Genomic DNA, 17,802 nt, shown 5'->3' on the forward strand with positions numbered 1-17,802 from the left:
AACACACAGAAAAGTGCATGTAATATAAATGTACAGCTTGACAAATTATTAAAAAAGCAAATACTATCTTAAGCATCACTTAAGATTAAGAACTAGAACACTAACCACTTCCCTGAGCCTCCTCACTTTCCCCTTCCAATCAACACCCTCCCTACTCCCTTAGAAGTAATATCTACTATCAGGACTTTATACACCCCCCCCCCCCCGTTTTTTAAATTTTTTTTTAAGGAGTTTTCCTATCTAGGTAAGCATCCTTAAACATTGTTGTTTAGTTTCACCTACTTCTGAATGTCATCAAATGGAACCACATAAGTTGTATTCTTTTGTTCTGACTTCTACTTGTGAAATTCATCTGTTTCACTGTGCACAACTATAGTCTGTTTTCCTGGTGATGTAATATTCCAATGTAAGAATATATAACACAATTTACTTGTCCATTTTACTGCTGATGGACATTTGAGTTGTTTCCAGTTGGAGGACAATATCTATAATTCTGGTGTGTTGTGGTGAACATGCATGTACAGTCAGCCCTCTGTATTCAAGAATTCCACATCAGTGTATTCAACCAATCAGGGACTGAAAATATTTGGGAAAAAAATTTTTTGAGAAAGTTCCAAAAATCAAAATCTGAATTTGCCACATTCCAGCAACTATTTACATAGAATTTACATTTTACTTACAACTATTTACATAGCATTTACATTGTACATTGTATTGTAAGTAACCTAGAGAAGATTTATAGCATGTGGGAGAATATGTGTAGTACAAATACTATACCATTTTATATAAGGGACGTGAGCACCCATGGATTTTGGTATCTGCAGAAGGTCGTGGAACCAATCTGAGGTTGGTTCTGAGATTGGTATACTGAGGGATGACTGTAGTCAATCTACAGAGTATATTTTTAAGAGTGAACTGTTGGGTGGCCATAGGGTAATTTAACTCAGAATTAGTAGATGGTGTCAAATGATTTTCCTAAGTGGTTGTACTAACTTACAATCTAACCAGAGGGCACGATCTTTCTCTTTTTCTCCTACCCGTTCTCCCTCTTTTCCTTTCTTCCATTTACTTATTTATTCATTAACTCACATTTACTGATCTTCTCTGCACTAGGCCCTAGGTGTCTGTCTTAGTCTGTTCGGACTACTGTAACAAAATGCCACAGACTGGGTAACTCACAAACAACAGAAATACATTTCTCACAGTTCTGGAGGCTGGAAGTCCAAGATCAAGGCATCAGCATGGTTGCTGTCTATTCAGAGCCCTCCTCCTGGTTCATGGCCAGTGCCTTCTCTCTGTCCTCCTGTGGAGAAAGGGCTAGGGAGCTCTGCCGGGCCTCTTTTATAAGGGCATTAATCTCATTCATGAGTGCTGTGCCCTCATGACCTAATCACTTCTCTGAGGCCCTAATATCATCACTTTGGACATTGGGACTTGAGCATATGAATTCTGGAGGGACATAAACATTCAAAACATAGCAGTATCTAATGGTGATTTTTAAAAACTCTAGGTGTGCATCCCTTCAGAGTCCTCTCCCCTCACCTCAAATTCAGGGAGTAGAGGCACTGGAAACTTCAGCACTGTCTGGGTCCTCAGAAGGTCTGAGACAGGGTCTGGGGAGGAACAGAGCACCCAAATCCTCCCTCCTCGGAAGCCATGCGGTAGAGTCAGAGTGTGCTCACTAGCCCCTACTGGGGAAAGAGCCTCCCCGTCAGACTGAGGGAAGCTTAACCAAGTCCCCTCCCCCAGCACCTGGCCAGTTAAACTTTCAACCACAATGGGAGCTGCCACTAGGTACTGTCCTGTTCTTGTGGAGGCTCAGGAAACTGTTTGTTTTGTATTGTTTTGTATAAGGTAAAATTCATATAATAAAATTCACACAACATAAAATTCCATTGTGTGTACACCACATTTTGTTTATCCATCAGTTGATAGACATTAGAGTTTCTTGCACTTTCTTGCCTATTATGAATATTGATGCTGCTGTGAACATTTGTGTACAAGTTTTGCTTGAACATAGGTTTTCATTTCTCTCAGGTATATACCTAGGAATGGAACTGCTGGGTCATATGCTAGTCCTGTTTAGCATTTTAAGAAACTGCCGAATTATTTTCCACAACCAGCAGCTGCACCATTTTACATGTCCACTAGCAATATATGAGGGTTTCAATTTCTCTACATCCTTGCCAACATTATTATTTTTCTTTTTAACAGCCATCCTAGTAGGCGTAAAGCGGTATCTCGTGGTTTTGATTTGCATTTCTCTAATAACTAATGATGTGGAACATCTTTCCATGGGCTTATTGGTCATTTGTGTATCTTCTTTGAGGAAGGATCTATTCAAGTCCTTTGCTAATATTTTAATTGGATTGTCTTTCTGTTGTTGAGTTGTAAGAATTCTTTATATATTCTGGATACTACACCCTTTTAGATAAATGATCTATAAATACTTGCTCCCATTCTGTGTTGTTTTTTGTTTTCTTGATAGTGTCCTATGATGCACAAAAGTTTTGAATTTTGATGAAGTCTAACTTACCTATTTTCTTCTTCTCTTGTGCTTTCAGTGTCATATCTAAGAATCTGTTGCCAAATCTAAGGTCATGAAGATTTTCTCTTATGTTTTCTTCTAAGAGTTTTGTGGTTTTAGCTCTTACATGTAGGTCTTTGACTCAGTGCGAGTTAGTTTTCACAAATGATGTGAGGTAGGGGTCCAACTTTACTCCTTTGTATGTGGATATCTAATTACCCCCGTACCATTCACTGAAAAGACTACTCTTTTCCCTGTTTAATGGTCTTGCCACCCTAGTCAAAAATCAGTTGACCACAGATGAATGGATTTATTTTTGGATGCTTAGTTCTATTCCATTGATCTTTATGTCTAGCCTAATGCCAGTACCACATTGTTTTTATTACTATAGTTTTTTAAGTTTTCAAATCCAGAAGGGTAGGTCCTCCGATTTTGTCCTTTTTCAAAATTGTTTGACAATTTGGGGTCCCTTGCAATTCCATATGCATTTTAGGATCAGCTTGTCCGTTTATGCAAAAAAATGGAAGCTGCCATTTTGATAGGACTGCATTGACTCTACAAATCACCTTAGGGGAGGACTGCCATCTTTACAGTTTTTGGCTATTACATTTCTATACACATTTTAGAATCATCTAATCAATTTCTAATTACAAACGTCCATCTACTTTCACTGCTCATGGTCTTCCTCCTTAAAGCTTTCCTACGTTTGTTATAGAGGACATCCACAAACCTATATCAAACCACTGGAAAGGTTAGTGCTTCCTTCTACATTAGAAAATTTCCTTCTTAGAAGAGCAAGCTGAAATTACAGTGAACATAATTCCTCTCAGCTTCTAAGGAAAAATAACATATAAATTTATAAATTCATGAAAATAATAACTTTCCTATTCACAAGATAAAGAAATTGTCTTACCTGAATAGCAAAAGTACCAACTCCACCTGAAGCACCCAAGATTAAGACACTGCAATGCAAAAGAAACTACAACTAATGAAAGTATTAAGCCAACATAACTGGATACATAAACAAGATGTTTTCAACATGGAACTGGCTCAAAGATAATCCCCAAAGCAAACAAAGTCATTCAGCCTCCCAAGATTCTATTACACACAGCTTTTTATTTGAGGTTCACCAAGAAGCTAAACATGCTTAAAGTTAGATATACTATGAACTCTTTACCAAGAATACAAAATACCAAAAATACCAATGACTCATATTTTTTAAAGTAGCTCAGATGGTTCCTGGTAACATCTGCCTTGCAATTTTCCTAGGCTTAAATTACCATAGCTTTCTCTGTAAGAGGGAGCTCTGGGATCTTCTTAGTGTGTTAGAGTATATTCAGTTGCTCTCTAAGAAAAATCACATTCCTGACCGCATTCCTGCCAAAGCAGAATAAAAGTCTTTTGTTCAGACATGTCCCATCACGCTAGTCAGCTTTCATAAATGGAAATCAATCTTATCCCCAATCTGGCTTCTTGTTAAAGCAGATGAGTGTCCTATCAGCACAACTATCCTTGAGCTCCAGGTTTTTACCATGTTTGCTTACAGCAGCCTTCCTGCCACTCTAGAGAAAGGGTGTGCAGCCCGGAGTTTGTGGATGAGTTGGGGTGAGGGATGAGTTGTGAGGGTGTGAACCCTCCTGAAAATCTGAACTGACCGACATAATACGCAAAATTCAGTGTGACCATGCACGTGTGCACTGGGTGGAAGAGAGGCATCCAGACTTGTCAACAATTTCCCAAAGAAGGTGTGATTCCAAAGACAATCAATAGTCAAGAATCACTGCTTTACATACTCTTACAAGTTACTCCTGAATTCAGCTCGAGCTCCAGTGAACTGCCTTCCTCAGACCGCACAAATTCAGGGCCTCAGAAAACTGTACTGAGCTGGGCTTTGGTGTTAGGTTACCAGTCTAGGCTGAGGAACATTATAAAAAGTGATTGTTTGATATCTGACACTATGGCAGCTAAGGAGATATTGTTGAGGAATTCTTCACCAGCATTCTGTGTGCACTTCTATTCATCTGCCACTGCAAATTGTGTAAGTGCAGGTTGTGGCTCCCGCTTGGACTTGGCTGCTAAAGAGTGCAGAGAATTTTGCCACCGATCTCAGGCAGGTCCACGCGATCTCGGAAAATGCATTCTGTCTACAGTCTTAATGCTAGTTTCATTTTATTCTTTTCTCTCTTACCCCAATCACAGAAAGCTGTTGTCACCCTTTAGATCTTAAACGTTACTAGGAAAATTTCTGAGCTAGCTATTTCCTTTGAAACGAATACCATCAAATGTAATTAAGACAAGTCTCTTTGAAAATGATGCTCCTTCTAGAAGAGTTATTTTTAATTTCACAGAATTACAAACTGTGAAGAATAAAAGAAACTTTAAAGATCAACTCCTCCAAAATCCTCAATTCACATTTGATAGCTTTAATGCTTCCTAAATTGGGGGTAGGGGGCATTAAAACTGCCTCACAGATACATCCAAAAATTAATTCATCCATGGACTATTTTACCCTCTCACTCTGGCACATTCTTATAGAAGTGTGAGTAGTCAAGCTCTCATTTAAGTTCTTCGCAATCTAATCTTTATCTCACCTCGGAACTCCTATTTCCAGAACTCTCCACGTTAGCCCCCCCCCGGTCCCCTCACTCTAACCCCCAAGTCCCAAGCACACTGGCCCGTTCCTCTGGCTCTCAAATGCCTTCACACTCCCTTCCCTTGAAGGCTCAAGTCCCAGTTTGCCTGCACAATACCCTAGAGATGGCCCTCAACCTGATATCCATGCCATGCAATTGGCACTTGGCACATTATTAATGTTGACTCATAAGCTTGCTTCCCAAGCTATTCTGCAGTATGAGGACAGAGACCTCACGTTACACCCAGCACCAGCCATTCTAACTACCCTGGGTGCAGCAGATGTCTCGTCAATGTTTCTCGACTTTAAAAATCATCGGAATCAGCATTGTATCCTATAATTAACGACAACTGCTACTACCCCAAATGAGGGAATCAACTGGCTATCTGAAAGACTGCATTAAAGTTTTTTCTAGTAAAGCTTGAAATTAATTTCTATTCTCTCCCTGAGAATCTTGGCTTAAGAGGACAACAAATACAGTGGCTGCTTAAGGATCCAACTGCCAGACACATCTCCAACCTCACTATTGTCAGTTCATCGCTTCCCCGTAACTCTTGATCCAGAGTAGCCTCATTCCTCCCATAAAAAAGGAAAAACATCTTTCTCAGCAGTGCATTAGCAGCTTCAGTTCCTGATGTGGCCACTAGATGGCGCCCGCAAGTGCAAAACAGGCAAGGAGCAAGCCCAATAAAGGGCTACATCTGATAGGTCCGCTTATAAGGAAGCCCTAGGGAATACCACTCTCTGGTCCTGCAAACTCCATGTTTTGTGCAGGTTCAACCAGGGCCTGTATTTTTCATTACACAAAGTCCCCAAAGAGGGACAGCAGGCAAATTTTCAAGCTAGCAGTAAGTCTGCTGGTCGTCTGTGGCTGAACTATACGTGCTGTACTCTTCAATGCACTTCCAAGACAAAGGGAAAATACCGCTGCTGCTTACTCCCAGCGGCCCTTCATTTACATGCTTTACGGTGAGAATACTTTCAACCCAGCCTGCCAGAAGGGTCACAAGACACATTCAAACCTCACTGAAGTAGAAGTCTATTTGTTATAGTGAAGAGAGCTGTGCTCTATTGCTTATCCATTTACATAGAGCAAGCGCCCAGGAGATACTCAATTTGCAAAAAGCGCTATAATTCAAAATTGCCAAGATTTTTAATCACATTTGCTCTCTTACTTCCTAAGTCCGTATGCATAGCTTCTTTTGAAGTCAGTGGGAATTGCACTGTGGCAGATATAAAAACATGGGGGAAGTATGAGTATTATCACACTGCTTACATGTTTTAAAATCCTAAAATCTAATTTTCTCTGTCATTTCTGCCCAGTCTCTGAATTCTCCCTAAACACACTTTAACGCACTAAGGCATGACTTCTATTCGATGATCGCATCACTTTATATTTAGCATTTTGGGCACCTAAGCCCTCTACAATCACATTTTGCAGTATTTCAATCTTATGAGGCAAGGTATCAACACCCTAACCGCCTTACAAATAAAAAAATATGAAACATACTACAAAACAGCAGGAAATCCAGAGGTAGGGAATCATCTTTCACATTTCCATATTCTGGCTAAGCCGCAGAAATCTCTGAATCCGGGGCTGGGTATCTAAAGACCTCGGTTCTAGTCTCAACTCGCTCATTAACTGAATCTTTAGAAGTCAGATTCATCATTTATGAAATGATGATCACAGAGGTATATTCTAGGAGTTAATGAATAAGAACTGGCATTTTCTTTCTTTCCTTTTTTTTTTTAACATTTTTTATTGAGTTACAGTCATTTTACAATGTTGTGTCAAATTCCAGTGTAGAGCACAATTTTTCAGTTATACATGAACATACATATATTCACTGTCACATTTTTTTTTCACTGTGAGCTACCACAAGATCTTGTATATATTTCCCTGTGCTATACTGTATAATCTTGTTTATCTATTCTACATATGCCTGTCAGTATCTACAAATTTTGAACTCCCAAAGAACTGGCATTTTCAATCTAATTTAAGCTTATATTTAATTTCTCCACCTTTCTAAAATAGAAGTATATGACCTTCACGATTCTCCCCAGACCACATTCTTGCAGTGGGGGGAAAAAAGCCACATCACAAGAGTAGACTACCCTTTATGAAGCACTAATGGCTCAGAAACAAAGCTGATTTAAATATGGCTAAATCTTCCATCAGTAGAAACAAAAGGTCTTTAAAAAGTAAGGGCGATGCTAGAAAGTATAATCTCCCTTTTTAGTTTCACTCACACATTACTTCTAAATCTGGGGGGAAAATGGGTGAATGATAACAAAGTATATCATCATATGCTAAATTATTCCCTTAAGTAAGTGAGCAACTTAATCTGAATAAGTGGAATAGAGCTACAAAACAAATCAACCAAACACGACCAAGACAGCCTGGACTTGTGTGTCCCCTTCTCCTGAGCCTCTGTAATTCATGCAGACATTCCCCAATTTACAGAAGAGTTCAGTGTGACTTAGTTGTTTGGAACTTTAAACACATTTTCCCATGAAAATAAAGCTATTTATATATCTTGGCAAGGTGCCCAGGGTAGCCATTTAAAAAGGTTTAGTTAACCCATAATGGACCAAGAACCTTATACACAGTATAACAATGGTTCTGTGGGAAATGTATTCAGAATTTCAACCCAGCATGCTGGGAACATATCTCCCCGAATAAGACAGGCAGCAGGAACCATCCCAAGACACTGGATCTTTCAATCTGGTGCAAAACAGAGGGAAGGAAGGCAGACAGAGGGAAGGATCCTTTATCATGGCAACACTAGAGAGGATGAGAGAAGTTGCATGCTCAGAGAAGGATTTCTCATGGACTGACAGGGTTCGCACATGCTGCCCCAAAATATGACACCTTGGCAGATGGAATACTTAAAGCTGAAGCAATTTTGAGAAACAGCACATGCAGGAAGGACTCTCTGACCTTCTCCCATGAAGCTGGACACGTGCGCCTCATGTGAAAGGTGTCCTCTCTGTATCTGGAGGAAAGGAGCATCCTCATCTCCAAGATGGAAGGATGCAGCAAGGAACAGAATGAACAGGCCTTGCTAAGTTTTTCCAGTTTACTACACTCTGTGCATGCATTGCCCCACATTTTTTCATGACTCTCCACTCTTCATTAAAGGTAGCGTAAAATCCTTCAGGTTTAAAAACAGAAACAGACTTACAGATACACAGAGCAAACAGTGGTTGCGAGAGGGGAAAAGGGTGGAGGTTGGGCAAAATAAGTGTAGGGGATTAAGAGATACAAACTTTCAGTAATAAATAAATCACTGGGATGTAATACATAGTATAAGGAACAGTATAATACACAGTATATAACGCTATAATAACTGTACGGTGAAAGATTTACTGGACTTGTGGTGACTGTTTTGTCATGTATCTGATTGTCAGATCACTATGTTGCACACTGGAAACTAACATAATACTGTATGTCAACTACACCTCAACTAAAATGCTCAGGTTTAACCACTCCTTTGGGTCTTCATTTCCTTATGAAGGTCTCCATGTTGCATAAAATTTATAAATTAATAAACTTGTATGCTTTTGTCTTGTTAATTTATCTGTCTTTTGTTACAGGGGCCCCAGCCAAGAACTTAGAAGAGCACAGGAAAGAGATATTTTTCCTTCCCTCCAGAGCCAATGAAGCTTAAGCTTCAGGCCCTCCACTTACATAAGGCCTAGAGAGGAGCCCCAGCAAAATACCTGTGTGGACATGTAGGCAGGTAGGGCAGAGGCTCCCCAGAGAAAGAGAACCAGGTCTGGCTTTCTGGACAGAAGAGAAGCCATTCTGGGCCTAAGCCATTTTGTGGCTCTAAGCCTGGCCACATTGCTTGCCCCTGAACAGGTCTCAGTAATAACGATCTTAAGGGAACAAAAGAATGCAAGAACAAGGGACTGTTAGACCGTTGTCAGGGAAGAGAAGTAACAGTAGCAAAGATAACGTATCAGTTACAAAGATTCCCAATTCTGCTTCAGTGGTAAAGATCAGCCTGATCAACTGGAACCTAAGGGATGGTGATGCTGACCTTTTCTGACCCTTCAATCAACTAACACTTGGACTCTGTCCACCGCCCTAACCCCTTCACCAATATGCATGTTCCCTTACCTTAAAACTTCCCCAATTTTGCTGTTCAGAGACCCTGCTTTGGGAGAGATCCCTTGTGTTCTCCTTAGTTGCTGCAATAATAAGTCCTTCCTTCTCCCGATCTTTGGCTCGGTTGTCTTCTGCCTCGACACTCACCAACAGGCAAACCCAGTTTTCAGGTAACAGACATATGCTTTTGGTGGTGAAGGACAGAAGAATACAGCAGCCCCAAATATACCACTTAGGCTTAGGGATTATTCTCAGCTGAAGGCAACTAAGAAGTGGATGTAAGAAACCTCTCTATCCTTCCCCTATTGGCCTGAAAACAGAACAGAAATTTACAAAGGTTCTTCTCTTCTTCACCAGGAAGGACAAAGGTTAACCTCTGCAGATAATTTTAGATCCTTATCAAGGAAGGTACCAACTTAAATTTGGATAACAAACTTTATTCTTGCTTTTCATAGTAAACTTTCCACAAATGGCCTTCCCCACATACTTCTCTCTTTTGTCTTCAGCTAAAGATGGCATTTGAGCCTGAATTTTAAGCTAATTCTTTGAGTTACGCATTTTTCCCCAGGTATCTCCCATGTATACATGAGGTCCACATATGTGTTAATAAACTTGTTTGCTTTTCTCTTGTTAACCTGTCTTTTATTACAGAGGTCTCAGCAGAGAACTCAGAAGGGTAGAGGGAAAATTATTTTTTCTCCCCTACTGACCACAATCAGTTAAAACTGCTGTCTCTTTCCAATTCTACTTTCCCCTCCATTACACTTCCTCTCTTACCAGGTGACACTAGATTTGATTTGGAAATACATTTGCTTTGGTTTTAGTGGGAAATACTGATCTGGTTCATAGTAATTTCTAAGCAAAGTTATTACAGGCTGTCCTGGTTTAAGAATGCCTTCCAGGAATATCTCTACTTCCCACTAAGTCAACACAACAAGGTATCATAAAATTTTATTACAGTAGGACTGAGTATCAGGGTACCTAGTGTTGGGTAATAGGAGAAATGAAGGAGAAACATGGTTTAACAAGGTTTGAAATGTACAGAACCAGAACCTAGTATATAGAAAATTCTTCCAATTAAAAGACATGTAAAAACTTGTAACACATCACTGATAAATTTGTAACATCAGGACCCATAAAAATGGAGGCCACCCTAGTGGCCCAGCCCACATCATAAATCTAACCTAAATCAGCCTGCATTTATCCACATCATAAATCTAACCTAAATCAGCCTGCATTTATCCACATCATAAATTTAACCTAAATCAGCCTGCATTTACAGGAAATGCCTCACTCTCAAGGAAATCTAACGCCAATCATAATCCTCCAACTCAGCTGTAGCCGGCTCGCCCAACCCTAGAAAGTAAGACCTGCCTGCCTGATAGGGAATCCCTGCCTCCTAGCCAACCATGCCCTTTCCCACCCCACCTCTTCTAATGCCCTGTAAAACATGCCCTTGTCCAAAATCCCTAGGGAAGGGAGCTCCACTGATGGTGAGGCCCTGTACTCCCCTAGTCCATGGACTGTTTTCCATTGAACAAAGGACATCAAACTGGTTACTAAATTGTAGGATCTTTGTCCTTTGACATCATTATAGGGAAGATATCAACAACAAGCTAGTTAATGAAGGCTATCAATTAAAATGCAAAAAGTATTTTAAGCTTACTGCACAAGAAAACATGAAATGCCCTGGAATCTTACAGCTCATATATTAAAGAAACTTGGAAGGCATTTTTTCCAAATTTGACAACAATCCTACACTTTACATGACTTGGACAATAATGAGCTGCACAGTGGAAGGGAAGAGAGCAGTTTGGGTACAGTATCAGATTTCAGCTTCAGGAAAATCACAATTAACTGGCATCAGGAATATAGAAGTAGTCAGAGTAGAAGCCAGTAAGTCTTGTTTTGTACAAGTTGAGTTTCAGATCCAAAGAGGACATCTAACTGGATCTGAGTAGAGAGGTTGGGGTTAGAAACACACTATCTGTAAGCTACCAAAATATAAAAAGCAGCTGGGAGCAGATGAGATGACCCTGGGAAACAGGAAAGATGGTGGGAGACCAGTAATAGTGATAGTTCAAGGGCTGGCGGAAGAAGGGTAGCCTTTAAAAATGGCAAGAACTGATCAAAAAGGCAAGAGGAGAAGTAAAGGAGGCTAGTGTCCCTGAAACCATGGAAAAAGTGACTATGAAGGAAGTGGTCAATGGTGCCAAATACTTCAGAGGTCAAACTGTAAGAACTGAAAGCTCTCGTTGGGTTGGCAAGTTAGTCAGCTGTGACCCCGGGGAGAAGAGCTGCAGCTGCCCGGCAAGGCTGGTGCACTGAAGAGTGGGTGACCCCCAGCTTCACAAGACTGTCACCTAGTCACCTAGAAAACTAAGCTGTAAAACCTAACAGGAAGAAGTTTTCTACTAATTCCTTTAACTGAGCCCTCCTGGAGATCCCAGGAAAACAGGAGGGGGTGGAGTGGAGGGGACAATTCACTTGCATCACACTGGCCAGGCCAGAGTCTCCACCCTCCCTCCCGTCTTCCCAAACACAGGGTTTCTTCCAGCAAGTAAACCGCAGGGGTTTCTTTCACCTTCCCCTTTCCCCTCTCACGTTACAACCTAGTCAAGTGCCAATGAAAACCAGAAGTCCACAGGGGTAGTGGGAGGGGAGACACAGGTGGGAGGTGGGGTCAAGTTCAGGCAGGTGAAGGCAGCTGAAAGAAGGAAGCTGTTGTAATGACTGAAGTAAGTTAATGGTGGGGAGACCCAATGTTTTATGCTTGAGCCCAATTCTATCAACAGAATTAATCAGACACCTAATTTACACTGACAGGACAAAATGTCACTGTCACAAAGCCTAATCTCAAAAAAGAAACAGTGAAAAGCATTCCTAAATTCACTGCACTGAGTTTCAAGCACACAATTCAAAAGTGAAATTTATTTTGCAGAGGAGGAATGGTTCAATTTCTAACACTTTCTAATACTTCTGTCAAACACAGTGAAGCACAACTTCCCAGCAAGAGACGTATTTCAGGCAGAGCATGACACTATCAATATATACAACCATCATATAGAACTGTTATCAAAAAATATATGGTGCAACCACTTTTTTTTTTTAAACTTCTATTCATCTTGAGAGCCTTATGTCATCTATGCGTTCTTACTGAATACATCATGAAGAAGCTACAGATGGGTTGATAACAGGGAAATCGTTTCACTTGACTTTTCTAGTGATATCGAAGTGTGGGCAAAACGACATACGACGTCAGTACTAAATTATCCCCTAGGTTCACAGATGCTCAGTTGCTGCAGAAATATAATTACATTACAAAGAAGGAACAAGTAAACACCATCGAAGCCTTAGAAAGCTTTGTCTTAATTTCAAAAAGGTATTTGTTACAAAGAGATCCTGTAAAATCTTCCAAGGTGCTGATGGATATTTTTGTCACTGTTAGTTTTAGGTTTTTTAAAATTAATTGGTTAGAAAAACAGACTGTTACTCCTTGATGACAAACACTGACTTGCTTTGTGCAGGCTAAAGACTGCCTTAATGCCAACAGCTAACAATGAAAGAATAATTATTGCTTAGAGAAGCCAAAATATGCTCCACCAATCAAAAAGGATAGTCAAACTGAAAAAAGCCACTTTGGACACTGGAACCTCTGAATTGAAGTTAGTAAAAAATCCCACTGTAATAGTAATTTCTTCATGTAGAAGTATTTTTCCAGTACTGTAAGGCGCTCACATCTCTCATGTGACTCTCACAAATGAGACGTTGGAGAGGGAGGCCATTATGACACCACGTGTAGTCATTTCAGTGAAGTGAAATTTCTAGAGCACCAGGGGCCGAGCTCCCACTGGCACGCTGAACACAGGCACCCCTCGGGGGCGTCGCGCAGGCAGGGAGTGGCACGAGGCCACGGCACACACCAGTGAGGCTCTTTCAAGTGGATTTCACTCCAGTGTGGTTAACATGTGGCTAGATCAACGAACAGACCCAACTCAGTATAACACATAAATCACCTTTATAAGGTATAAAACTTTCCACTTCTCATGGCTCTCCTAACAACCCACACTGCCCTACACTCAGCACCTGTGGAGAAACAGCAGAGACTTAAAAAACGTGCACGTGGTCATCTGATTAGTTAGTAACTGAGTAGAAAGAGGGATCCAGGTCTCTACTTTCTAGTTTCAAGCCATTACTCCTTAAACAGAAGACAACATAGTACCAAAGAATTACCCACAAAGCCAACAATGAACTGAGAAGGGAAGAGACAGCTAGACCTGTTTCTAACTCGTTTTTCACAGAATACTAAAAAAAAAAAAAAAGTATGCCTGGAGAACCCAAACAGGCAAAAGGAACAAGAGCTCTCTCACCAGAGTGCACACATGGTCACGCAGGCACAGAAAGGCTAATGTTTCTAAGGAAAAAAAAAAAAAAAAAGCCTCAATGCCACTGCAAAGCCTACAGTAATAATAAATGTCTGAAAATCCCGAGCAAGATTCTTGCAAGGTTATTAACTAAGACAAACTGCCAGAAAAATCTACATGGTCAAACTAATTTAATTTAAACAAAGTATTGGACCAAAATGGCAACTTCAAGAATGATAAGCCCCAAAAGCTTACAAAATAAACACGGTTGACCTTTAGAATAAATATTTGCCTTGAATTCTACAATGAAGGGTAGCACCTCATTAGATGAATAGCCTCCCCACTTCTTTCAGAAATATAGCTCTTAAGTTTTCACTAAATTCCATGTCCTACAACTCAACACATTAAATGTAAAGTGCAACATTTCGTAACAACAGGAATACAGAATGACACAGGCTTCAGTTATTTTTTCCTGCATGATCCTTAGTAATCAAAAACCAAAATTTGACCTCCAGCTCTCTCCTTCATCACAATCACTAAACGGTTCTTAGGACCCAGTTTTCTCACCAAACAATAAAATCATGTTTTCTCTACGACGCCAACATTCTAAAACACAAAGAATGTAGCAGTCGCGTTGCTAATGACAGTAGCCACCAAGTACTGAGAGCCTCCAGTGTGCCACAACCTGTGCCGTTAGTTTTCCAGGTGTTCTCATTTAACCCCTAAAACAAAACTCACAAAAGAGAAGTGACTGAGTGGGCCACCCAGCTAGAAAGCAGCAGAATCTGAGTATGAACTTAAGTACATCTAAGACACTGTTGTTGCGCTGCTTTTACAAACTCAAACAAGCACATACAAGTCCTCGAAGCACCAGAACTGACTAAAGGAGGCTAGGAGAACAGCGAGCCTAAGAGAACTCAACAATATTCCATCCCTTTGTGTCTGTTTCTCATAGAAGCCTGCAAGTGTGAGAGCAACTAGATGACACAGGAAGCAACACCTGCACCTTAGCATGGTTCTTTAGAAACTGTAACGGGTGTTCTTAACACCTTTTAGGAATCTGATGAAAGCTATGGATCTACTTCCCAGAGACGGACATGCAAAAGTTTTGCATCATTTTAGAAGGTTCAGACTCCTAACATCCATCTACATATTTCACTTTTAAAATTCTCAATAGATTGAGCTAAGAATCAATAGGATGAGGTTTAAAGAGGGCAGACAGATACAAGAGTTCTTTGGAAGTTGTTTTAAATGTTAGCACAACTGTGTTCACGTAAATGATCCTCATTTTAATGCTTTTGACAAATCTATTGCAGAGACCTGACCAAGGGAAAGAAGGGAGTGACAGATGCCAACACTGAGACTTACCGTTTTCCTGCACAGTTCTTGTCATTCAGGCCGCCAACCTTGTTTATGGCAGACCAGGCTGTGAGGGCCACGTACGGCAAAGAGGCAGCTTGAGTATGAGTGAGGGACTTGGGCTTATGAGAGACCTAGATTTGAAGACAACAGTCAAAAAGAAGCAATACTTGCAAACTTCTAAACACAATTATGTACGTTTACCTTCATAGAAATCCAATTATTTTCAGGGATAAGTCTATAATATTCCCCCAGGTTCAGTGGTTACTGCAAATGCTACCCCAAGATTATCCCTAAGGAATATTCTCCAAGTGACTCAACCTACCTTACAGAGGTTCAGCAAGGCTTTTCAGGTTACATTATGAGATACAGCTGCTTAATTCTTCATAAAAAGACCACATTCAACAATCCTGCTAGTCCTGATTATAGCCAGAAATAAACCCAAATAAACCCTGAGCCCTCAGAAACACATTCTAACTTGTTTTTGTGACCAGCTGTTTCCCTTACTCCCATTTACCGGAAGGCAATCTTTCCCGACTTTTTCTAATCTCAGTAATGCCCCCTTTTCCCTTCCTGCCCTCCCTTCTGTAGCCAATTTCCTGTGTTAACCCCTTTCTTTCTATTCAAATTGTCAAGTGCCCTGACTGTATTTGATTAGACTGCTGTTTTGAAAGTTATTTGAAACAGCTTGATCCTTCCATGCTCCTGGTGATGATGAACCAGTACGCTCCATTTGGTACATTTGGTTTCAACAATTTACACTGGATAAAACCAAGAAACACAGCAGGGTTTCTAGATCTCACTCCAAATTCCTGCTGCACAAGGCAAAGATAACCACTTCGGCAGCAGTGTTATTTAAACGCCAGCTAACACTTTATTAATCTTTCAAAAATTCCTATTCTCTATCTCAGCTCTTTCAAAACTACCCATAAAACTGGAACCTGATCTCAAAAACCACCAGTTATTTCAGGAGACACTAGTCAGCCTGTTTCTACTTTCTAATGGCATTTCAGCACAGAACTGGTGAATTACCTCATTCCCACTGACTATGACAAACTCTGAGAGGGTGCCTTGTTTCCAGGGAGGAACTGCAGCCCAGACCTGAAACACACACAACTTCATTAGAAACAGATCTTTTTTAGCCAAAGATAAGCATGAAGGTGTTCTCCAATACATACCCCACCCTGAGAAAAAAGCACAAGCCAGCAATCCACCAACCGAAAGAGCTATCTTCACAGGATATAAATCTATTATTCAGTATGACTTTGGATGTATCAAGTCAAACCACACTGGAAGCAGATACCAGTAAATCCTGCTGTGTTCACTGCCTAGAGTGCCAGGAAGAGCAGTCTCTGGGGCAGAACCTTGGCTCCGCACTTACCAGCAGTGGGACCTCTTCACAGCCTGACCTCCTCATCCATGAACTGCGTCTACTGTACCTACTCCACAGACATTAGATGAGTTATTTTATGACAAACAACTAGAACTCACTAGCTTTTATTATGTGCTGACTTTAATTCTTGGGATAACAGTTCAAAGTGACAAGGGATAGATGATTGTATCAACCTTTAGCTACTTTAAAACCATCTAACTCCATAGGGTAGAAATTGTCATTTAAAGCTTTTAAAAAAAAAGTCTCAATCATATATATCTCAAAGTCTTGCAGTTCTTAAGCACCTGATTTAGAAGGTTCCAGCACAGCAAGCTACTATGACAGAACCAAAAACAGGATGAGCAACAGAACCAAGAAAAGGGGGGTTCCAGCCAAAGCTCAGTGTATTTGTTGAAAAAAAGAAAAAAAGGGCAATGATCTGCAATATATTTCCAAAAGCAGCAGAAAGAAATCTGCAAATTTTAAAAAGGAATAGTGGTATTTCATAACTCACCTCATCTCCAGGCTTGAAGTACCTCACGTCAAGTCCACATTCCATCACCACCCCAGAGACATCCCGACCCAGCGTCAGGGGAAATTCTTCTCCTTTGATTTTAATATGTAAAGGATCACGTTTCATATTTAAAGCTGTAGCTCCGTAACCACCTATAAAACACAATTTATCTGTTTCTTCCAAAAGAATGGGATGATTTAAAAACTACTACAGTTATACGCCAGGTACAATTCTATCCTCGAGATGTAGGTTATAAAGTAATCAACCTTACAATTTTTTTTTTTTACCATCACACAATAAAGCATAAAAACAGTAAGTGTTGTTCCAGTCAAAGAAAATTATTTGGAAGGTTATAATCACTATTTCTGAAATTTCAATTCTGAAACTATCTTCTGAACTTTTAGTATTTTCTTTTCTAAGTTTTGCTTTGTTCTTTGAAGAGAGTTTCTTTATTAATTTGTTCATTCATGAACTTTTTTTTGCAGTTTATTTCTTTATTGAATACACACACACACACACACACACATACACACACGCATATAACTGAATCATTCATAAACTTTTTTAACAACAAAGTCATTTGGAGCCAATTCTGGTGAAGAAGATAAATGCTAAAAGTTGTCTGAGTTAATAAATAAATAAGGCATGGATATAGTATTTGACACTGACACTGGTCCATGAGTGTCAAATGGTCCCTACCTCCCCAAAAAGTTCCAGAACAAATCTTTGGATTAAGTGTGTAGATTCCTGAATGGAAAAGAACCACTTGGCTGCATCTGTTCTGATATGTTAAATCAGATTAATTGCTTTATTATACACATCTTTTTATTTTTAAGAACATTTCCATAAATATCAACTAAGTGGAGCAGAAACATTCCTCTGATCATTATTTTTTTGGTTCGAATAAGCCAGCTACACCA

General features: G+C 40.1%; 1 protein-coding gene across 2 annotated transcripts in view; it reads right to left on the minus strand.

Annotated features, from left to right (window-relative positions):
* Positions 1-17,802, minus strand: part of RTN4IP1 (reticulon 4 interacting protein 1) — a 128,913-nt gene that overhangs the window by 19,894 nt on the left and 91,217 nt on the right. For both annotated transcript variants that reach the window (XM_032484620.1, XM_006189431.3), the window contains exons 2-5: positions 16,883-17,034; positions 16,029-16,097; positions 15,006-15,130; positions 3,441-3,489 (exon numbers count right to left, since the gene is read on the minus strand). In XM_032484620.1, coding sequence (XP_032340511.1) covers positions 3,441-3,489; positions 15,006-15,130; positions 16,029-16,097; positions 16,883-17,008 — 369 coding nt within the window. In that variant the 5' untranslated portion in view covers positions 17,009-17,034. The remainder of the gene's footprint in view (positions 1-3,440; positions 3,490-15,005; positions 15,131-16,028; positions 16,098-16,882; positions 17,035-17,802) is intronic.

The sequence above is a fragment of the Camelus ferus genome, chromosome 8 (genome assembly GCF_009834535.1).
Source record: "Camelus ferus isolate YT-003-E chromosome 8, BCGSAC_Cfer_1.0, whole genome shotgun sequence".
Classification (NCBI taxonomy): Eukaryota; Metazoa; Chordata; class Mammalia; order Artiodactyla; family Camelidae; genus Camelus; species Camelus ferus.